Source organism: Podarcis liolepis (genome assembly GCF_965112155.1).
Source record: "Podarcis liolepis genome assembly, chromosome: 6".
Classification (NCBI taxonomy): domain Eukaryota; kingdom Metazoa; phylum Chordata; class Lepidosauria; order Squamata; family Lacertidae; genus Podarcis; species Podarcis liolepis.
The window spans coordinates 598,734-622,065 of record NC_139559.1 but is presented as its reverse complement, the minus strand read 5'-3'; the positions used below and the strand labels follow the sequence as shown (position 1 = coordinate 622,065).

The window sequence follows — 23,332 nt, the reverse complement described above, 5'->3', positions numbered from 1 at the left end:
CTGCCGTACCAAAAGACTGATTTCTGACAGATGCAAATGTCCTTATGTTCTCACCCTCACCTGCTTCTCAGCCCCCTCCATCACCTGCCGGGGGCCACTTTCCTGACTTTGCTTCTTGTGCCTTGTCCTACTTGGGGTTCCCTCTGGCCCTTGGCTTCCTGGTGACCCCCTGCCCTCCCCCAAGTGCCGTCTCCACTCTCCATCATCTGGGAGCCGGACAGAACAATCTAGGGAGGAAACGGAGGGTCTTGCCTTGTCATGCCTTGGGAAGAGGTAAACCCAGGAAGGCGACCTGGTGCTCATTGGGATTCCTGCATCGCAGGGTTTGGGCTAGATGGCCTCTGGGGTCCCTCCCAATTCTGCAGTTCTAATCCCCCCCCACCAAACCCTCTTTCATTGCAAGTCTCCTACCTCTCTGCCTCTCCCTCCTCACAGACGATGCTGACAGCCATTTCAATGAGTGCCATTGCCACCAATGGAGTCGTGCCAGGTGGGTAGAGTCCTGTGTGTCTGTGTGTTTGTGTGTCTGTGTGTCTGTCCGCCTGCAAACGCAGAGTCCCAGGCCAAGGGGAGGGGGGTCTTCCTCAGCACTCCCCCTGGCGGCTTGCCAGCGCCTTGGTGCCACCTCTCCCCCTGCCAAGCCACCTTGCCTCTGTCTCCCTCTTCTGCAGCCACTTTGTTCTGCCAGGTGTGCTGGCCCAGGGGTAAACCTGAGCAACGCAGTCCAGGTCCGGTCCTGAATCAAAGGGTTCTGCTAGGAGTCAGCCTGACAGGGCCAAGGCAGGAAACCAGGCAAGGGCAGGCACAGGATGACAGGCAGGTTCTGGCAAACATTGCTCCCACAAACTGGGGCGGGGTCTGACAGCCTTTTATCTCTGTCAGGGTAATGGTCGGTTCTGATCCCCCGGTGACTCACCTCCCTGTCTCACCCGAAGGCGAGCACTCCTCCTGCGAGTACTCAGGTCTCTCCTTCTCTCAGACCTCAGTCTCTGCAGCTCGGGAGACGTCGGTGGGTTACTAGACCCAGAAGCCGCCTCAGCCTCCCCTGACCCAACCGGTAGTGGAGCAGCTGTAAGTGATGGCCCAGCTGGAGGCAACGGGGTCATCCCTGCATCTGGAGCCAGGGCAGGCTCAGGCCCCTGACTCAGCCCAGCTGGTGCTTGTTGCAGGGGAACCTGTGCAGACTGGGACTCTTCAGGATCAGGCCCCAGACAATGCCTGAGGCAGAGGTTCTGAGACTTCTGGTTCTGAGTTCGAGCCCGAGTCCCAGGCCATCACACTAGGGCTGCTTCGCAGGGTTGGCGCATAGCTGGAGGTACAGCTGGGAGGCCAGGCAATGCCCGCTGACATTTTCCAAGGGCGTGGGCACTCAGTTGCATACCCTCCAACATTTCTCCGATGAGAATAGGGACGTCCCATGCCATAATGATAATCTTCCTCTTTATACCCCACTCGTCTGACTGGATTGCCCCAGCCACTTGGGGCGGCTTCCAACATATATAAAAGCATAACAAAACATCAAGCATTTTAAAAGAAGCCTTCCCTCTACAGGATTGCCTTCAGACGGCTCAGGGGTTGGTAATTCCATGTCTTCCAACATATAGGGCCATCCTAAGGAAAAGCAGGACATTCTGGGGTCAGATCAGAAACCAGGACAGCTTCTCTAAATCAGGGACATCCCTGGAAAATAGGGACACTTGGGGGGGGGGTCTGCAGTTGCTCTCCAATTTCCCCTCACCCCAGTGCCCAAATGCTGGCATTGGCTACAAGGATTTTATGATGGCAGGATGGGAGTCTCTTTTATGCAAACCTGTATTCCCCCCCCCCCACACACACACACCATAACATATAACATCTGTAAGACATATTCTTATGACGTGACTCACAAGTGACGAGATCCACAAACCCTTCGGACTTGGACTTTGGTGTTCTGGAGATTCATTTATTTATTTTATTTGTCTGTTTCATAAAATTTATACACCACTCGGATGCTGAAAAGAAAAGCCTTCAGAGCAGTTTACAAAAAGATAAAAACAAGAAGATTTACAATACTTTAAAACGTATGAAGAATTAAATGGATCAGAATTCACTCCAGCATTTCTAAGCAGCTGGGCTGGCTTGTCGCAGCAAGGATGTTTTTAGCTGGTGGCAGAAAGGATACAGTGAAGGCTCCTGCCTGATATCAAGAGGCAGGGAGTTCCAAAGTGAAATGAAGTTTCAAATTTGTGAATGAAATAAATCTCCCGCGTTCTCCCGCAAAGGTGTCTTTGTGCCAGACCTAATTTGCTGGTCAGTTCACCCCATAAGGGCGACACGCCACCCTCTCTTGTCCCAAGCGCCCAAGTTTGCACCATTCAAGTCCTTCACATATGCTGCCACTAAGCAAAACCCAGCTGAGGGCTCGTCTGCCAAGCCCTTGTTCTCATTTCAATGCAGATTTGGGAATGCCAGCTCTGGAGACTCCCTGACATGTGTGATTTTATTTCTCTCATTAGACGCTTGCTCCTCCGAATTGGCAGCCCCGGGGGGCATGTCAACCACAGGTGCCTAACCAGCCTCACTCACGCCCCAGACTTGCGCCAGCACAGAGATGAAGCACAGCAGAACCGCAATTTATGTGTGATTTACTTGCACGATTGCAGCTCTGTGTGGTTGTCAGGAAAATAAATAAAGGGAGGGAGGGAAAACCATTGAAAGGGACCATCTGAGATCTTGCGATGGCCCCACAAGATCTCACAGGACCGTCAAAAAGCCCAGTAAGGGAGGGATGGTCACATAGGAGAAACCAGTTCTATTGGGTCTTCCTGACTTTGTGCAATTTTGCCTTGGCACTCAGACTCTCAGCAGGTTGCTCCTGCACAAGTTTTGGGGCTACTTTATGCTTATGCGTATGTTGTTGTTTAGTCGTTTAGTCGTGTCCGCCTCTTCGTGACCCCCTGGACCAGAGCATGCCAGGCACTCCTGTCTTCCACTGCCTCCCGCAGTTTGGTCAAACTCATGCTGGTAGCTTTGAGAACACTGTCCCACCATCTCGTCCTCTGTCGTCCCCTTCTCCTTGTGCCCTCCATCTTTCCCAACATCAGGGTCTTTTCCAGGGAGTCTTCTCTTCTCAAGTACTGGAGCCTCAGTTTCACAATCTGTCCTTCCAGTGAGCACTCAGGGCTGATTTCCTTCAGAATGGAGAGGTTTGATCTTCCTGCAGTCCATGGGACTCTCAAGAGTCTCCTCCAGCACCAGAATTCAAAAGCATCCATTCTTCGGCGATCAGCCTTCTTGATGGTCCAGCTCTCACTTCCATACATCACTACTGGGAAAACCAGAGCTTTAACGGACCTTTGTCGGCAAGGTGATGTCTCTGCTTTTGAAGATGCTGTCTTATGCGTATATGAAAGCTTAACACTCTCTCTCTCTCTCTCTCTCTCTCTCTCTCTCCCCCCCCCCCCCGTCTGTCTCCAGCTGGCGGGTCGTACTACATGATCTCCCGCTCACTTGGCCCTGAGTTTGGGGGCGCTGTGGGGCTCTGCTTCTACCTGGGCACCACTTTTGCAGGTGCCATGTACATCCTGGGCACCATCGAGATTCTGCTGGTGAGTGGGACCTCTGCTGCATATGTGGTGGACATGCCAAAAAAATAAGGAATTCTGGGATGAAATATATATGGAACTTTAAAAAATGTTTAAGGGTTTGTTTATATATAAAAAACCCCAGATTCTTCCCTTCTTCAAATATTAGGTCCTGACATACCAAAGAATATAAGGGAGCTATTTTTATACGTGACAGTGGCCACAAGAATTTTAATAGCCACAAATAGCCACAAATTGGAAAGGAGGAAAAAAGTCGGAGTGGCAGCAAAAATGAATGGAATACGCAGAGCTGGCTAAGCTTTCAGGAAAAATAAGAGACCATGCAGACCAAGTATTTTTTTTAAATAAATGGGGTTTATTTAAAAGTTACATTAAAGACTGTAATAGCATGAAGTCTGTGGCAGCCTTTGAATAGCTTCTGTAGTCTGCTGAATAAGTTTAAGAAAGTATCTTATCTTTAATAAGTAATTATTAAAAGCAGAGATGAATACAGTGGTACCTCGGGTTACATACGCTTCAGGTTACAGACGCTTCAGGTTACAGACTCCGCTAACCCAGAAATAGTACCTCTGGTTAAGAACTTTGCTTCAGGATGAGAACAGAAATCGTACTCTGGCGGCGAGGCAGCAGCAGGAGGCCCCATTAGCTAAAGTGGCACTTCAGGTTAAGAGCAGTTTCAGGTTAAGAACGGACCTTTGGAACGAATTAAGTTCTTAACCCGAGGTACCACTGTAGTGCACTAGTTAAATACACACTTAAATCTATATGGAATTGCTGGGAAGTTGTTAGAACCCAAAGAAGACTGTGAAAAAATGTAACAGATTTTGATAATTATTATTATTTTTTGATAACTTTGATTTTGTGTTATGTTTTTAAAAGTTCAATAAAGCAATTTTAAAAGAGAGAGAGAGAGATTCTGCTGGTGAGTGGTGGCAGGCAGACTGACATCAGCGAGGGTGGGCACAGGACCCCAAGCCCTTTGGCCTTCACTGGGTGGGGGGAAATCCATTTTAAAAGTGTCTTGTTTAACCCCCGCCAGGCCAATTTTCAAGTCCTTCTGACCTGCCTTCCTTCCTTCTTATCCCTCTGTGGGATTTGCATGGCTTCCCCGCTGCCAAACCATAACGCTTCTCAGACAGGCAGATCCTTGTGTTGCAGTTCAGATCATTCTCAAGGCGGCTTGCAGCGTGGAAAAAATGCACAACCGCAACACAACAAAAGTAGTCATAAACGATAAATGCAACATTTGAAAGTGCACAACCAAACCGAACAATTTCCACACGATCTAAAATAAAGATACCAAAAGCCAACTTCGGCAACAACATGCCAGCCCAGGAAGAGTGAATTTGGAGGGTAAGAAAGTCTAACAAAGTTCTGATTTTCCCCATGATGACTTCAGTGCTCCCCCCCTCCCCATTTTTCAAATATCAAATTCTTTCCAAAAATAAACTCTCTTTGCCGCTGCCCGAAGGAGCTCTTGTGCAATGCAGCCTTGTTCTCAAAGCAGAACAACCTCGGAATACCTGAGTGGCTTGGTGGCTGGATTTGCAAAGAGCGGATTCTGGGTTTCATTTTGGTCCACAGAAAGCAGAGAGTCAGGATGGAACTCGGTGACTCTTGGGGTCCCTTCCGACTCTGCGATTCCATGAAAAGAGATTCTTTAAGAAAATTCAATGCAACCCCTGCCTTGGAAGAGAAAAGGAGTTCGTGAAAGACTCCCTTTGGAGGAACTAGAAATAGATATATTTTTAAAAGCAAACATAAATAATGACACTGGATCCTGAGGCGGAAGAATAGCTGTCCTGTCTCCCTTTTTTTCTTTTAGAAGATGTAAGCAAAAAGCTTAAGTGACCTGATATCTCATCTCCGTAGCCTTCATTTGCTCTCTCCGGCATAATATCCTGCTTGTTTTTTCCGCTTGTGCTTTTGTCTCCCTGCAAAAGGGAGAATATAATGAAGCTGGGGGTGTTTTGGATGCAAAGCTTGTCCCTGTCGGCTCAAAGGACTTTTGCAGATGCAGCCCCCCCCCGGAAGACCCCCTCCTCCCTTTCTGGGCAAGGAGGGAGGGTCAGCCGGCAGAGGACTGTGTGAGGAGGAGGAGGATGGAGAAGCCCACTCCCCAGTCACATCTCGGGGCTTCATGACACTCTTCTCAGGAAACACTTGCAATCAAAATTAAACCACCATGGAAAATCCTAGCAGCAAAAGGAGCAGCAGCCTCTGCCTTTTAGAAAGCCGCAGCCTTGCCCCATCCTTTTCCAAGAGGAGCCCCTCGCATATTTCCTCGTCCCACTGCTCAGCGCCAGAGTTCATTGTTCCCAATTTCTAGGCGCAAATGGGATCGTTTATGTCACCCTCTCACCCAAGCTCTTGCTAAAGAGGCCATTTCAGCACTTATCACATATATTAAATAACTTGCGTTTCCAAGATGCTCGAGTGTGGAATTATGCCTCTGCCATGAAGATATGTGAACTGACAATCCGTAGCATATATCCTTTCACAGATTAATTATCACCCTGAGATTGGGGAGCTGTCATCCACGTTAAAAGCATTAAAATGAGCTGGGGTAATTTAATCTCCTTTTGGTGCAATAAGCTCATCTGCGTCTCTGGGCTCCCAGAACACTTTTTGCAGCTTGTGATAGGGGTGTCCCCCCCCTCCCCGCTGTTTCGCAAGATGCACTGCCCTCATTTGACCCAAGCGAGAACAGAAACCCCCCCACCAGCCCCAGGGAGCCTCTCCGAAGCCTTCCCCACGGCACCTGTGCCAGTTCAGTGAAGGAGACCCTCCTGCCCCCCCCACCTCCAGCTGGGCCCACCCCTCGCCCCTCTGGGGAGCTGCTTGGCCCACTTCTGAGACCTGGCATGAGAGGCACCCGGAGGGCTGCCCCACTGAAGGCGGACCCAGCTTGGTTTTTCTGCTGCTCCAGATTCAAAGTGCAAGAAAAATGTTTCCAACTGAACATCAGGAAGAACTTTGGGGGGCAAGAGGAACGGACTCCCTTGGAAGGTGGCCGACTCTCCTTCCTTGGAGGTTTCTAAGCCGAGGTTGGGGGGGGGGTCGTCTGCCAGGGATTCATTAGCTGTGATCCCTGCATTGTAAGAGGTTGGACTGGACCAAATCGATGATAAATTCTTATTCTTATTCTTATTCTTTAGAGCAACTCCCCTAGGAGGAAAGGGGCAGCATTGGGGGCTGTGTAGTTGGTGGGGGGCAGGGGGCTATGGGTTTGTTCTTGTTTTATGATGTGTTTTTTGTTTTTATATTGTACAGTCATACCTCGGGTTACAGACACTTCAGGTTGCACTTTTTTGGGTTGCGGGCCGCCAAAACCCGGAAGTACCGGAACGGGTTACTTCCGGGTTTCAGCGGTCGTGCATGCACAGAAGCACTAAATCGCACTTTGCACATGCACAGATGTGCCGGATTGCAACCTGCGCATGTGCAGACACACCACTGCAGGTTGCGGACGCGGCAGGTTGCGAATGTGCATCCCGCACAGATCACGTTCGCAACCCGAGCGTCCACTGTATTTTAATGTTGTGAACCCTGCTAAGATCTACAGGTGAAGCACTAATGTTAATAATACGAATAATAGTTTAGAGAAAAGGCAAGTAAGAGGTGACATGATAGAAGTTTATAAAATTATGCACGGTACAGAAAAGCTCCCCCCCCCAACACTACAACTCATGGGAATCCAATGAAACTGAATGTTGGAGTCCGTCATGCAGTGGATAAACTGTGGAACTCCCTGCCACAGGAGGCAGTCATGGCCAGCAAAACAAGTTCATGGAGGAAAAGTTGCCGAGGGCTCCTAGCCAGGATGTCTCTGCTCTGCCTCTACAGTCGGAGGCAGCTGGAAGCCACAGGAGGGGAGAGTTGCTCAGGTGCTCGGATCCTGCTCCTTGGTTTCCCATGATGGGCGTCTGTTTGGCTGCTGTGAGAACCGCATGCTGGACTCGGTGGGGCCCCCTTGGCCTGATCCAGCAGCTCTCCATGTCCCTGGGGCCATTTCCAAGCCCACAAGGTTGTGGTTCTGAGGGGGGGTGGCCCTGCCTTCCTCTGAGTTGGGTCTCCTTCCTGTTGGGATGCGTCCTGGGAGACGGGGGCAATTGGCAGCCCCCAGCTGGCTCCAGCCCACCAGCCGGGCGAACTCCGGTTCTCAGAACAGCATCAAAACTGTGACTCAAGCCTCAGAGACCTTTACAGACTGAGCACTCAGTCCAGCAGAGATAAGAACTCTTTGCAACAGAAGTAGCGGACAGAGGAACATGTAAGCGTATTTACAAGCATTTTATTCAGCATCAGGACAAAGGAAAAACATGTCTGCTCCCCTTCGTGTCCAAGCAGAAGCACGAAGCAAAAGCAATACACAAACGGAAGTTCCCGGCAAGCTGTGCTGGAATGTAAACAGACACGTGACACACAACAGCTCCACACATCTGTTCTAAAGGTAGAACGGAACTATGTCCTAACCCTTCCTTCCTCTCCTCCAGGCCTACATCTTCCCCCCAATGGCCATCTTCAAGGGCGAGGACGCCAGTGGAGAAGCGGCTGCCATGCTCAACAACATGCGTGTCTACGGGACGTGTGTGCTCACCTGCATGGCCACCGTGGTCTTTGTGGGCGTCAAGTACGTCAACAAGTTTGCCCTGGTTTTCCTGGGCTGCGTCATCCTCTCCATCCTGGCCATCTACGCCGGAGTCATCAAGTCGGCCTTTGACCCGCCCAGCTTCCCGTAAGTGCCAACGAGGAAGAACCCCCAGCCCGGCCCACGCCAAACGGGGGCTTCCATTTCTTTTTTTAATATAATTTATTATTATTTTTACAAATTTTACAAATTCTTCGGAAGCACCATCCAAACCTCTCTCTCCTATCCCTTAACTCCCCATTCACCTTCCATGGTGTTCATTCCCTTATAAAGCTGCGGTGTCACTTCTCTTTTATCCATTACATGCGTTAATTCTAAATTATTAAACCGCAAATTCTCATACTTCAAATCCTGCATGCATTTTAACACAACCATGCTATTTTTTTCAAAATATTTCCATCCTTCAAGAATTTCTTTCCCCCTGTTTTGTTCCCTGATTCTCAGTTAGTCCCAGCATATATCCCATCATCTTCCTAAGCCAGCCTTCTTTCGTGGGAACTTCTTCGTTTCATTTTTGTGCAGTCATAAACTATTTCTGCTGCTGTCATAGCATACAGAAACAAATGAAACTATTCCTTTAGAAGCTCTGGTCCGACAATACCTGGCAGAAAGGCCTCGGGTTTCTTGGGAACCCTCACTTTAAAGTATAAATACCTAAAAGTATTTTAATACTTGAAGGACTATTGTATTTTAATATTTCGTTGGAAGCCGCCCAGAGTGACTGGGGAAACCCAGCCAGATGGGTGGGGTAATAATAATAATAATAATAATAATAATGATGATGATGATGATGATGATGTTTAAAGTGGGAGGGGTGTGTGTCTCCATTTCAATACAGTCGTACCTCATGTTACGTTTGCTTCAGGTTGCGTCCCACGGCGACCCAGAAGTACCGGAAAGGGTTACTTCCGGGTTTCACCCCTTGCGCATGCGCAGACGTGCAAAATGATGTCACATGCATGCGCAGAATAATAATAGTAATAATAATAATAATAATAATAATAATAATAATAATTTATTATTTGTACCCCGCCCATCTGGCTGGGCCTCCCCAGCCACTCTGGGCGGCTTCCACAAAGACCAAAAATACACTAAGTTGTCATACATTAAAAACTTCCCTGAACAGGGCTGCCTTAAGATGTCCTCTGAATGTCAGGTAGTCGTTATCTCTTTGACATCTCGTGGGAGGGCGTTCCACAGGGCGGGCGCCACTACCGAGGAGGCCCTCTGTCTGGTTCCCTATATCTTGGCTTCTCGTAATGAGGGAACCGCCAGAAGGCCCTCGGAGCTGGACCTCAGTGTCCGGGCAGAACGATGGGGGTGGAGACGCTCCTTCAGGTATACTGGTGAATCGCATCTCGCACATGCGCAGACGTGGGTTGCGTTCTTTTCAGGTTGCGAACGGGCCTCCGGAACAGATCCCGTTCTCAACCAGAGGTACCCCTGTACTCTCCTTCCCACTGGGCTCTCTACAATTCTATAACTAAGTCCATCAATAGTCCCTCCTCCCCTTCGGGTGGGGAAGGGGCAGAACCTGCCGGGCGGCCCCTCTGGCCAGGAGGCGGCAAAGAGGTGACCCCTCCCCTACTCTCCCCCCTCCCAGGATCTGCCTGCTGGGCAACCGGACTCTGTCCCGCGACGGCTTTGACACCTGCACCAAGGTGGTCCAGGAGGGCAACGAGACCATCGGCTCCCAGCTCTGGGGTCTCTTCTGCTCCTCCCGCTTCCTCAACGCCTCCTGCGACGAGTACTTCGCCCTCAACAACGTCACCGAGATCCAGGGCATCCCGGGAGCCGCTTCCGGCCTCATCCAAGGTAGGAGGGCTCTCGGGGGCATCACTGGGGGGCAAACAGGGAGCCCCAAAAGCCGCGGGGGACCTGGGCAGCTCTATTCATTTATGGCCTGAATATCCCCCCCTTTTCCTCCCAGAAGCTCAAGGGGGCGTTGTCTCCCCCTCTTCGTTTAATCCTCACAACAGCCCTGTGGGGTAGGCTAAGCTGAGCAGTGGCAACTTGCCCCCAAGGGCACCCCCAGGGAATTTCCTGGCCAAGCGGGGATCAATCGATCAATCCATCATTTTATTTGTATGTCGCCTTTCCAAAGTGAAAACTATGCTCAAAGCGGCTTACAACGTATTTAAAAACCCCACATAACATAGACAAAAGAAGGAGAATATAAGGGATATTTTGAATATAATAGAATACCTGGAGGTCAAAAATGAAAAGAAAGCAGCAATGATGTTTATAGATGCTGAAAAAGCCTTTGACGACGTCTCTTGGAAATTCATGACAAAGTTAGTTGAAGAAATTAAATGCGGGCCTAAATTTCTGAAAGGAATATCAGCAATTTATTCAGAGCAAAAAAGCAAAATTAATCATAAACCAGGTGATAACGGACGAATGTAAGATACAAAAAGGAACTAGACAAGGATGTACACTATCACCATTGTTGTTCAAAAGCAGTTATAAATAATAAAGAAAACTTCAAAAAGCACACAACCAAATTGAACAATTTCCACATAAGTCCAAAATAAAGATACAAAAATATTGTATCATCTGCAACAATACCCCCTCCAACCAAAACCCCCTCAGCAACGCCCCAACCCAAGACAAATAAATGAGCTGTCAGCATGCATCGATCAGGATTCGAACCTTGATCTCCCAAGTCCTAATCCATCACTCTAACCGCTACACCAACACCAGCTCTCCGCTTTCCTGCGGCTGTGTCTCCAGGATGGGGAGGGTGGCGCAGTTCATTTCCTTCTCTCTAAGAATATCTGTAAACCCACAAAAAAAACCTATCAAGGCGGTGCCCCCTAAAACCCTAGAGTGCCATGGGACAGAGGCCCTTCCCTGACCTGCTGGCAGGTGAGTTGCCCAGAGGGGGAGGGGCAAGGGGGCACGGAGGGGGGCAGAGGCCTCAGACTGGCTCTAGTCTGGGGGCAGGACTAGTGGCATTTCTGGCAAGAAGGCGGAGAGGGACCGTGCCAGTTGTGCGGTGGGTTGGGGGGCCTTCCTCCACAGGTGTAGAGGGTGGGGCCACCCCCTGGGGATGGCAGCCACTCACCCGCCCCGCGTCATGGCGTCTCCCCCCGCAGAAAACCTCTGGAGCACCTACTTGCCCAAAGGGGTGATCATTGAGAAGTCTGGGTTGACCTCGGCGGCCCCTGCAGACGCTCTCCTGGACATGGACCAGCCCTACGTCTTCAGCGACATGACCTCCTACTTCACCCTCCTGGTGGGCATCTACTTCCCTTCAGTCACAGGTAATGGACTCTGGTGGGGGGGGATGCACCCGGGTGCAGGTGGGGCAGAGTCTCTGGGGCACAGGTGAGGAGGGTGCCTGGGGACGGAGCGGGTCTCGGGTGCTGAGCGCTTCCTCCAGCTCTCAGTTGCCCCACCTGCCAGGCATGACTTTTAGGAGGCCATATGGGGGCTGGGGAAGTTTGGGGCTGGGCGTCATCGATCCCACCTCCCTACTTTCTGCCCCCAATGCAATAAATGAAGCCCTGGACCTCGGGCCATTTTGATGATGCCCCCCTTTGCCCCAGGGACAGGTGAGGATTGAGAAGCACAGCAGCCCCAACCCCAGTTCAGAGGCTGGAAGGGGGTCCACTTCACGAGCCCCCAGACACCGGGGGGGGCAGGGAAAGGCTCATCCCACAGCCCACTCCTCAAGTCCTGGGGAGGAGCAGTGCAAGACCTTTGGGGCAAAGGTCAGGGGTCGGCCTCCCTGTCGATTTCAGCTTCTCTTTTGTCCCATATGAGGCCCAATCCTCCACATTTCTGCAGGAGTTTGTGGGGTGGGGGTCTATTAAAAGCAAAAAAAAAAAAAAAACAAACCCACCATGAAAACTGATTAGCATTTCAGTACACACTTTCGCTAACACACATTTTTTTTTGCGTGCCTTTTCCTCTGACACAATGCATTTCTAAAATATTTGCCAGCCTGTGCAGTGCATATGCTTTCCCAGAATAGACACAATTTTGTGCAGCTTATTTGGTTGCAGAAGGGCATTGCAAAATTCAGGGAAAGGTGGCTCTCAAAGGAGAGCTGAGTTTCGGTCAGCAGATTGTTTTGGAATGTGCAGATGAGGCCGCTTCCCTTTAGCACTTGAACTGAGCCGAATTCCTCTCCCCCCACATTCTCAAGGGGCCGAGATCCCAGACACTGCAGCCTCTTCCTCTCTCTCTTTTTTTTTTTTAAAAAAATATTTATTAGTAGTTTCAAAGTTTTAAAGAAAAAAGAAAAATTAAAAACAACACTGTAATACATAGAAAGAAAGAAAAAAGTGGAAACAACAATACGACAACAAAAAGAAAAAGAAAAATGGAAAACACAAGAAAAAAGAAAACAACATAGATCCCAAATTACATATCTATAACTTCCATTTGCTTGTTTCATTGACCTCCTCACACCTCCCTTTTTGTATTCTAGTTTAATTAATTATTTCAGCAAATTCTTTCCATCTTTCTCAATTTTTGTTAAAAAAATTATCTTGACAGTTTAACTTTATAATTAGCTCAGCAAATCCTTACCATCTTTCCCCATATTCTGTTATTCAAATTACCTTAATTTATTTAACCTTATCTTACCCTAAAATACCTTAAAGCTTAAATCTTAGTTTTCAGATATACATAACTCCTGATATCATTTCTGCTAGAGTCATATAGTTTCGCAGCCTCTTCCTCTCGTGCCCCTCACGAAACCCTCTTTTTATTTGGGTTGGGGGCAGTGCTCTGTCCTGCAAAGCTTCCACAGAGGGAGCCCCCACGGCAGCCCCGGTCCTGGCCTGACCTTGTTACAAACAAGCACCCTCATGTGCAGCTCATTAACCACCACAGCTGGCACTAATTGGGCCACAATAACGAGAGGAAGGGATCTCACATCTGCACCCGAGAGGGACGCTGGTGGGGGGCTCAGCTGGGCACCAGAATCGGAAGCCCCCCCCCTGCCCCATCAGACCTACCAATCAGCCTCTTCCTCTTCAAGCATCCTTTTTGAGGATGCAGGAGAAGTTCCCCAATGAGGAGACCTTCTCCTCTCACCTGGAATACAGTGTCCAGTGGTGAGTTTGGAAAAATGTTTAGCTTGACAAAGAGGAGCCTGAGAGGAGAGATGATACCCATCTTTACATACCTGAAGGGCTGTCATATGGAAGAGAGAGCAAGCTTGTTTTCTCCTGCTCTGGAGGGCAGGACTCGAACCCATGGCTTCCAGTTACAAGAAAGGAGATTCCAGCCGAACCTTAGGGAAAGCTTTCTGGTGGTCAGAGCTGTTTGACTGGGGGAAAGACTCCCTGGGAAGGTGGGGGGGGGGCTCTCCTTCCTTGGAGGTTTCAAAACAGAGGCTCAGGGGCCATCTGTCTTTCGCTGTGCTTCCTGCATTTCAGGGGGTTGGGCTAGATGACCCTGGGGGTCCCTTCCAACTGACCTTTTCCTCCCTCTTCCCCAGGGATCATGGCTGGTTCCAACAGGTCTGGAGACCTGCGTGACGCTCAGAAGTCCATCCCCACGGGCACCATCCTCGCCATCGCCACCACCTCCGCAGTCTGTATCCTTTGCCTCCGGGCGGCCTGCCCCTCTGCCCAGAGGGAGGTGGGGGCCCTGGAGAACCGGGCTGACTGGTCCTGAGCCCCAGGTGGGGCTCAGGCAGGTGACAGAGGTCATACCTGTGTGGCCAGTTCAGGGGCTGCTGGATTGATGCCCCAGAGCAAGACACCCCCCCAAAAAAAAACCCTGTCTCTGTGTCACACACACATATTTCCACCTGGGCACATGTTGGGCCAGGAGCCACTAAGCCCATATTGCGGGGGTCGCCTCCATCTATGGGGACGGGACGTTTGCCTTGCCCCACCTGAGCCCACCTGAGCCCTTTTGATCTGCACAAGCAGCGCTGCTGCAGCTGCCACGTAAATATCCCTTCTGCATGTGTAAGAACACGACCTTTGGAACTCCCTGCCTATTGATTCTAGGCAGGCACTTTATTGGGGGCCCAGCTAAAAGCATTTTTCTTTAGACAAGCTCAGTTAGAAAGTTAATGCATGTTTTAATCTGTTTTTGGTCTGTTGTCATTTTCGCTTTCCAAAAAAAATCTTTAAATGTTGCTGTTAATTTTTCTCGCTACTGTTTTCTCTTTGTAAACCGCTTTGAGGTGGTGCCTGTTTTTCCAGTGAAGCGGCGTATAAATTTTATGAAATAAGCAAATAATAAATAGGTGCCTTCCAGGTGTTCCCTTTGAGTCCCTCCTTGCCTTCAGCTTCAGTGATGCCCTCCTCTTTTGCCTCTTTGGGACACCGACCCAAAGACAAGGGAGGAAGAGCTCCCACGTCAAGAAGGAAGACAGCAAGCGGCCCCAATGGCAGCACAGAATCATGGGGTCGTCTAGTGGGAAGGGACCCCCAAAGGTCATCTAACCCAACCCCCCACAATGCAGTAACCGCAGCTAAATAATCTCGGACAGGCGACCCCTCTCACCAAAAACCACCCTTCTGTCTCCCCCCTGCCCCCTGCCAGCACTTGCCCTGATTCCCCCTGGCCTGGTCCCGGGGGGGGGGGCGGGGGGGTAATCCTTTAGGACCAGGCAGAGCTTCCAGCCGTCCCAGCTGCCTCCTTCCTTAACACTCCCGCAGACATCAGCTCCGTCATCCTCTTTGGCGCTTGCATCGAGGGCGTTGTGCTCCGGGACAAGTGAGTATTCTTCTCTCTCTGGGCTGGGGGACCCCTGGCCTCCTGGCATATATAATAATGATGATGATGATAATAATAATAATAATACAGTGGATGCTCGGGTTGCGAACGTGATCCGTGCAGGATGCACGTTCGCAACCCACAGTGTTCGCAACCCACAGCGGCGCGTCTGCACACATGCAGGTTGCGATTCGGTGCTTCTGCGCATGTGCAAAGTGCAATTTAGTGCTTCTGCGCATGTGTGACCGCCAAAACCTGGAAGTAACCTGTTCCGGTACTTCCGGGTTTCGGAGGCCCGTAACCCAAAAATCGCAACCTGAAGTGTCTGTAACCCGAGGTATGACTGTAATAATAATTTATAAAATGATAATACCAGGCCTCGGGTTGATTAAACATTCTGCAGCCTCCTTAAACATGTCTGTGGCTGGGTATGGGTTTTTTTGCTATTGTTGTGGAAGACACAAGGATCTTAAGATAACACTGTTATATTTTCAAACTTGCGTCCTCTTGTTACAAACTGCCCTGTGGTCTTTGGCATATAACTTGAATAAATGCATATGCCGCCCTCTATGAAGAGAAGGTTTGCAGTGTAAAACACAAAATGTGCCACATGAAGAGCATAAGCAAAGCAGGGCAGTGGCCGTGAGAGGGACCCCCTGCTAAGCCCTTGGAAGACAGAAAACTCTGCGCCCCGTGCAGCCCCCCCCGACAACCCCCCACCCTGCCAGGGGACCCCTCCCGCTTCCCTGCTCTCTTTGCCCGGCAGGATGCCGGCCTCGGCTGCTGCCTGTGGCGCTGAGCTCCCTCCTGGCAGCCGGGATTCAGCTGCCCTTCCCCTATCTAGGCCACCCAAGGTGCTGCTGCAGCCGCCACTGACATTTTTGGGTCATAATACTAATGGCTTTATTCCCTATACAAATACCGAGGCACCTGGTCACGGAGGGCCACCAGCTCATTTAGGGCCATACGGAAGCTTTGCAAGGATGGGAGACGCAGCTGGAGAATGCTTTTCTTTATTTATTTCAAAAATCTTGATGATTTGCAAAGGGAATCTTTGTGCTTTCCTCTCCTGCTTGGCGGCTGTGCTGTGTCCTTTTCCTTTTCGCTTTCGTCCTTCCAGGCTGAGACGCTTTGTGGGTTAAGTCTTTGATTCCTTCTGTTTCGTCACGCTTGCACTTTAGGTTTGTTAGCAAATCAATAAAATAAAATAAAAATGGAAATAAAATTAGGACTAATAAGCCTTGCAAGGTTGGCACAGCTAGGTGGCTGCCAGGAAAGAAGGGACTTCTTGCTCTGAGCCGAACTCGTCCGGGGGTCCCCGCTGGCCTCTTACACAAGGGGAGAAGCAGCCCCGCCCTTTCCCAAGGCTGCTTCCCTCTGAGACGAAGAGGGAGCAAAGAGAAGGCTCTCCTGCCCACTTCCTTGCCAACTGCAACGCAACAGCCCTGCAAGGCTGCCAGTGGGTCTTACTCTCTGCTAGCTGCTGCCAGCCCCCTCCCACTGACATCCCTTGTGAGTTACTCAGAGAGTAAAGGCAGCCCAGGCTGTCGCTGAGTCTCCCCAGACCTCAGGAGAGTGTGCCAGTCACTTCCAGCCCTAAACTTCCAGTAGCCCAAATGCCAAGCACCTGGGCACAGGGAGGGGGCATTCTGAAACACACACAAGCCAGCAGTCAAATTAAAGAATATTTTTCAGAATAAAAGTGGGTGGGGAACCAGTAGAAGGTCCATGTAGACTAGGAAATACACCTGAGCACTGTGCTCTAAATCTGGACTGATCCTGCCCATGCCACAACAATCCCTGGAGTTGGAGGGAACCCGATGCCAAGGCCACTTGGATTGTGGAAGTCTCCCTCCCTTCCCCTGGGAGGGTGACCCCTGGCTCTGTCTGACCAGGAAGAGTCCGAGTGAGTTGGTCCAGTCCTGCTCGTTCCTCAGTCCCCTGGGGAAAGGGCGGAGCAGGTGGGGCCTTTCTTCACACCCTCACAAGTGTCCCCTTTTAAGTGGGACATCCCGGATCACGGGAGCCAATCCCAGCTTCTGTCTGGATCCCATAATGTCCTGTTTCTGGTCTGGCGCAAGTCGAGAGCTGGAATCCTGGCCCAAAAGAGGCTCACTCTGGAGCAAGTGAGCAGAAAGTGCGGGCGAACCCCTCCTGACGTCTCGATTTTGGGGATGGAAAAGTTGGGAGGGCTGTACTTTGGGGGCATCAGTTATGGCAACCTCTGGCTTCTTTGGGCCCAGAAGGTCCCCAGCAGGGATCAAGACTAGATCTCTTTGCTCCCGATCCAGAAGCTACAGTTAGTGCAGAATGCTGCAGCACAATTGCTGACAGGAAGGAGGCCTTGTCAGCATGCAAGACCTCTGCCCGGAAATCTGCACTATCAGGCCCGTTTGCTATCAGGCCAAGTCGAAACTGTTAGTATATAAAGCCCTTTGCAACTTGGGCCCAGTTTACCTGCGAGGTCACCCCGATAAATGCCCCCTTGACCTCTTTGATCTGCGGAGGTGGCTCTCCTACAGGTGCCACATAATATCCATTCTGCATTTTTAAGGAATTGATCCTTTAGGGTGGCAGCACCTAACCCTTGGAACTCCCTGCCTCTTGATATTAGGCAGGTGCCTTCACTGCTCTCTTTTTGATGCCTGCTCAGAGCAGGTTGGTTTGGACAAGCCTGTCCAGTTGCTTAGAAAGTTGGTGCCAGCTTCATTCTGTTTTTAGTCCATTGTTATTTTCACTTTTTAGAAGCCTTAAATTGTTATTCATTCTTCTTACAGATGATTTTATTGCTTTATCTTTTTTGTAAACTGCTTTGAGGGTTATTGTTTTACAATCAAGCGCTGTGCAAATTTTATAAAACAAAGCCAGAGGAGGCAGTTCTGCTCTGTGAGATGGGATGGGGCTCAGAGCAGCAGAGGGCAGGCCAGGTGAGCAGCTGATCCATTGCGTTGACTTACGTGCCGCTTTGCCCACGAGGTGCTGTGCCCAAAAGCAGCTCTCAGCAAACCGTAGAAGCACAGAACCGTAGAATCAAAACACCGAAACCCAAAGCACTGAAGATGCCACTCTACAGAAGGCAGAGCTTGCCAGTCCATTCAGCCCTGCCCCTTTGCCCCTCCAGGTTTGGCGAGGCCGTGAGCGGGAACCTGGTGGTGGGCACCCTGGCCTGGCCCTCCCCCTGGGTCATTGTCTTTGGGTCCTTCTTCTCCACCTGCGGAGCTGGGCTGCAGAGCCTGACGGGGGCCCCTCGCCTGCTGCAGGCCATCTCTCGCGACGGCATCGTCCCCTTCCTGCGGGTAAGTGCCTGCCTGGGGGGAAGGGAGGAGCGTGGCCACAGCGCGGGGTGGGGGGCAGTCTGAAAGACCCTTCCTGGTGCAGTCAAGGATGCGTTGTGGTGAAGGGTTTCTTTGGCGGGGGCGTTGGTGAGGACCCTGCCCCCTCCTGCAGAATATAGAAGGGGCCCATGGGAGGAAAGGATCGGGGGTCTTCTTCCTTCCTACACTTGTGGCCTCAGGTCACTCTGTGCCCCCCCCCCAGGGGCTGGGATCTGCAGAGCTGGAACTTCTGCAACTGTCCCATGATGCTGATTCCACACTCTTGGGAACTCCCTTTCACTGCCCTATTATGGGCTAGAAATGTTTTTGTCCCAGCGCACTTTCCGGGCTCATAACTTTAACCCATAATCTTGAGAAGTGGTTTTAATAAGTATGCATGTTTTCTACTCTTTATTATATATGTGTATCTATATAATGTAACTTTAATGTTTATTTCTAATTGGCCTTTTAAATAACTGCTTCAGATTGTTTATTGCAACCGACAGAGAGGGGTCTTGTTTCCTAGTAGCAGGAAAAGGGGGGAAGGGCACAGCGCTTAGAGGGTCGGACCAGCACCTGGGAGAGAGACCAAGGCTCAAATCCCCCCCCCCCCCCGGGCATGAAGCTCACCAGGAGGGTCAGTCCTTGGGGGCCAGTCCCTGCCTCGCAGCCTAGCCCCCCTCTCAGGGTTGTTGTGGGGCAGAATCCTGCAGGCCCCCTTGAGCTCCTTGGAGAAACAGGTGGGACAGAGATGCAACTGGTTTTGATCCTGGCCCAGCTCCCCTGTCTGACTTGGCCTGATGCGCTGTGCGTGTGTCTGTGCTGGTGAAGCCGGCCTGGGTGTGGGCTGTGGGCCTCCCAGTTTCTCAGTGCACTCGGCACACTTAGTGAGCCACATCTGCGCAAATCCAAGCCGACAGCCGACAGGGACTTGCGGCTAATTTTAAACTCCCTCCTCCGCTGCCTCTTTTGCAGTCTTCACTTGAGGGACGAGCCATGCTGGGTAACAGGAGGAGACGTCGGCTTTCCTACCCCCACTCCTGTGCCTCCTCCCTGCCCCCCCTCTCTCGCACACAAACGGGCACAGACACATGCAGGCGCCTGTGTGCGCACACAGCAAGAGGCTGGTCGGACAGGGTGCGTCCCAACCCTCCTTGCACCCTCAGCAGGATCCGGCCAGGAGTTTTCCTCACCAGGATTAGCCAAAACCACAGAGAGGCTCTTCTCTGCCTGCGCGGTCGGGGGCAGACAGGCTCCTGAATCCCAGTGGCTGGAAACTGCAGGAGGGGCGAGTTGCTCTCATGCTCGGATCCCGCTTGCTGGCTTACCACAGGTTGACCACTGGGAGAACAGGGTGGTGGAGCAGCTTGGCCCCGATCCAACAGGCGCTTCTTGTGTCCTCCTGCTTCCTCTGTGGCCAGTCAGAGGTGTCCAGGAGAGCCCAAAGATTATTTCCGTAATTCCCGGCAGGTAGCCTGGAATTTTCCTTTTGCTGATGGCGCCTGAAAGAGTTCTCGCTCCTCCTCCTTCCATGTATCTCTTCTTTTGTCATCTTTCTTATTAGTTTCCCAATATACTCCCAAATTATAACAAGAGCAATTAATTCTCCATCCCTGTATCTCATCCCTTTAAAAGCCACCTGGGCCGGGGGCAGGGCTGCGTCCCCCCCTGGGCCCTGTGAGAGGTCGGCTGCCCCCCAGGCCAGGCAGGGAGCGGTTTCCTCCGACAGAAACATCTCCAGGTGTCAGAAACAAAAGAAGCCCAGGGCCCCTGACAAGAGGCAGCTTTCCCCTGCCAATCTCAGCGCCCGCGTCTCCAAGGTCACCTGTCCCCTTGTCTCCTCTCAAATCAAATTGGTTGGATGGTGAAGCCCCTCTTGAGCGGAAGCATCAAGCCAGCTAAGGTCAGAGCGGGTGCAGGAAAAACAGGGGGAGCATCGCGCTGAGTTTGAGCCAGGCTGGGTCTAGCCGAGTGCCCTGTCTCCAGCTGTGCGCCAGAAGCCCAGGCATAGTCAAGCTATGGAGCTCCTTCCTCGAGAAGACAGTGACAAGCTGGGTGGACAAATGGATGGAGGAGAAGAGGGCTCAGGCTCCGTGGTCGGAGGTACCAGTTGCTGGAAAGCCCAGGAGGGGAGAGTTGCCCTTGCACTCAGGTCCTGCCTGCGCTTCTCCGGAAGAAGTATCTGGTCGGCCCCTGTGAGTATTGGGGTGCGTCCTGGGAGACGAGGGCAATTGGCAGCCCCCAGCTGGCTCCAGCCCACCAGCCGGCAGCTGGGTGAACTCCGGTTCTCAGAACAGCATCAAAACTGTGACTCAAGCCTCAGAAACCTTTAGAGACTGAGCACGCAAGCCAGCAGAGATAAGAACTCTTTGCAATGGAAGAGCGGACAGAGGCACATGTAAGCGTATTTACAAGCATTTTATTCAGCATCAGGACAAAGGAAAAACATGTCTGCTCCCCTTCATGTCCAAGCAGAAGCACAAAGCACGAAGCAAAAGCAATACACAAACGGAAGTTCCCGGCAAGCTGTGCTGGAATGTAAACAGACATGTGCCATGCAGCAGCCCCACACATCCGTTTAGGTGGAACGGAGCATCATAATCCTAACCCTGAGAACAGGAGGCTGGACTAGATGGGCTCCCTTTGGCCTGAAGCAGCAGACTCTGCTTATGTTCGTAAGCTGATTTGCCAATTCTGCATCAAAGGAAGTCTGGAGCCGTTCAGCTGCCTTTTCGTCCTAGTGAACATCTGATCCCACCTTGAGACGGGAGGGAGGGAGGGGGCTGGCCACATGCCTTCATCTTTTGCTTCTCCTTCCGCCCTTGCAGTGCCCCCGTGCACGGTTCCCGCAGCCCCCTCCTCGCTGAGCCTTGAGGGACGCAGCCCCCCCTTTGCTCCTGCGCCTCCTCCTGCCCTTGAGGTGTCCCCTTCAAGTAGCCAGAGTTGTCAGCTGCTTCGGCTGCACCTGCCACATCCACCTTGTCTGCCGCTCCACACTTTCCGCAAGGTGCTCTGGAGCCAGAAGCTGCAAGGTCCTTCCTTCGCCCCTGGCAGCTTCTCGTCCAAAGCTGTTTCCTCGGCTGCCGGGGGGCTGGGGCTGTCTGGACTCCTGCCTGGGCCCCACAGCAAAAGGAGAGCAAGGAGGCAATGGGGCTGGTGCAGGGGGCGGCTGGCGCCCACCCGGCAAGGACATTGTAGAGCCGTGACTTCCCCATTCATTCAATTTCCCAACCATAAATCAGAATTATACACAAGTGTAGCTGCACCATAGATTTGTGTAACAGCCTTAGGATAGTGTCAGTTTTATTTCCATGGAATCGTAGAATTAGAAGGGACCCCAAGGGCTATCTAGTCCAGCCCCCTGTGATGCAGGACTCTCAACTAAATCAGCCATGACAGGCAATCCCTAGCATGGAATTTGCCCTTTTCGTGGCTGCCACACACTGGGGTGACATTTTCGTGGTGCTCTTCACTACAACCTCACAGGCTCCTCCCTGGTCACTCACTGCAAGTTCAAACTCCATGAGTGTATTTGTGAAATAAATGTCTTTTGATCACACTGGATTGCATTTGCCATTTTTACTGCTGGTTCTCTCAGTTCAGAGAAATCTTTTTTGGAGTTCTTTCTGCTCTATTTTTGTTTTCAGCACCCTGAACAACTTGGCACTGCCTTTCTGCTAAAAGGAACGAGGAGGCAAAATCAGCAAAGTGTCGCCATGAAGAGCCTGGCAAAATTTGCAATTAAAAAAAAACCTCGTGTGATTTTGCAAAAAATAAAAGGCTCAAATTATGGAGCAGGAGGGATTGGACAATAACCCGAAAGGGCACTTCAGATCAACTCCCGGAAGACTTGGCTGCACCCTGGAAGCAGGAACCATCTTTTGCTCTGGCAGCAGAGGCCAAACAGGGACAGATCTGGACCTCATCCGCTGGGCTGCTGTCAGTGCATAATCATGTCTGGCTGTCCCCTTCATGAGAAGATCAGGGGAGCCTGCGGGATCCAGCCCAACCTCCTGTTCTCACAGTGGCCAAGCAGTGGGGAAACCGCAGTGGGAAACCCACAAGCAGGATCCCAGCCCAAGAGCCCTGTGGTTTCCAGAAAGTGCCATTCAGGTGCAGAGTAGAGCCACCCATAGCCCTCTCCTCCTCCATCAATTTGCCTCACCCTCTTTTAAGTCCAACCCATTTTTGGCCATTGCTGCCTCTTGTGGGAAGGAGTTCCACAGTTTAACTCTGCACTGTGTCAAGAAAGGCTTTCCCTTCAGCTTCATTGGAGGGCAAAGAGCCTTCCCTTCTCTCTCCACTTTCTCCAGGCCAGCCATCATTTGGCAAACTTCTCTCGCGCCGCCTTGTTCTCGCCTTTCCTCCAACCCGAAAAAGTCCCAGGCGCTGCGGCCATTTCTTCCCAGGACCAGGTGTGGGGCCCTTTCCTGACTCTCCTCCTGCTGACGGTCTCTCTGCCTTCTCTCTTCCTCTCCCGCAGGTCTTTGGGCACGGCAAGGCCAACGGGGAACCCACCTGGGCCCTCCTGCTCACCGCCTGCATCTGCGAAATAGGCATCCTCATTGCCTCCCTGGACGAGGTGGCCCCAATCCTCTCCATGTACGCCCCCTCCTGGGACCTCTGGGGCCCCTTCTGAGCATGGGGCAGGGGGTCTCTCTTCAGCACCCAGGGAGAGGCCAGGCTGCCCAGCCCCCCCCCCCCCGCTCTTGAGCATCCCTCAAGCTAGGGCAGCCCCTCCTGTCTGCCAGTGCTGCCCTCCCCAGCCCCACCCTCCCACCCCACGTGGGGCAGTTCCTTCCAGGCGCTGGGAAGGGGTGGCTTTGAGCCTCCCTCTTTCTCCCCCCACATTCAGGCCCTCGCTTCCCCCCCCCCCCAGGTTCTTCCTGATGTGCTACATGTTCGTCAACCTGGCCTGCGCGGTGCAGACGCTGCTGAGGACCCCCAACTGGCGGCCGCGGTTTCGGTATTACCACTGGTGAGTGGCGAAGGGCCGGGGACTCTCAAGCCGCTGTTCCTGCGGGGCAGCGAGGGGGTTGGTCTAGATGGCCCTGGGTGGCCCCTTCCTGTTCTCCATGGAGGGGAGCCTCCTG

The 23,332-nt window shown here is 51.7% G+C and overlaps 1 protein-coding gene across 2 annotated transcripts in view; it reads left to right on the top strand.

Annotated features, from left to right (window-relative positions):
- Positions 1 to 23,332, top strand: part of SLC12A5 (solute carrier family 12 member 5) — a 120,592-nt gene that overhangs the window by 83,532 nt on the left and 13,728 nt on the right. For both annotated transcript variants that reach the window (XM_083507358.1, XM_083507359.1), the window contains exons 5-14: positions 436 to 490; positions 3,457 to 3,587; positions 8,081 to 8,322; positions 9,839 to 10,050; positions 11,334 to 11,501; positions 13,691 to 13,789; positions 14,868 to 14,925; positions 18,047 to 18,221; positions 22,723 to 22,841; positions 23,119 to 23,217. In XM_083507358.1, the coding sequence (XP_083363484.1) occupies positions 436 to 490; positions 3,457 to 3,587; positions 8,081 to 8,322; positions 9,839 to 10,050; positions 11,334 to 11,501; positions 13,691 to 13,789; positions 14,868 to 14,925; positions 18,047 to 18,221; positions 22,723 to 22,841; positions 23,119 to 23,217 (1,358 nt within the window). The remainder of the gene's footprint in view (positions 1 to 435; positions 491 to 3,456; positions 3,588 to 8,080; positions 8,323 to 9,838; positions 10,051 to 11,333; positions 11,502 to 13,690; positions 13,790 to 14,867; positions 14,926 to 18,046; positions 18,222 to 22,722; positions 22,842 to 23,118; positions 23,218 to 23,332) is intronic.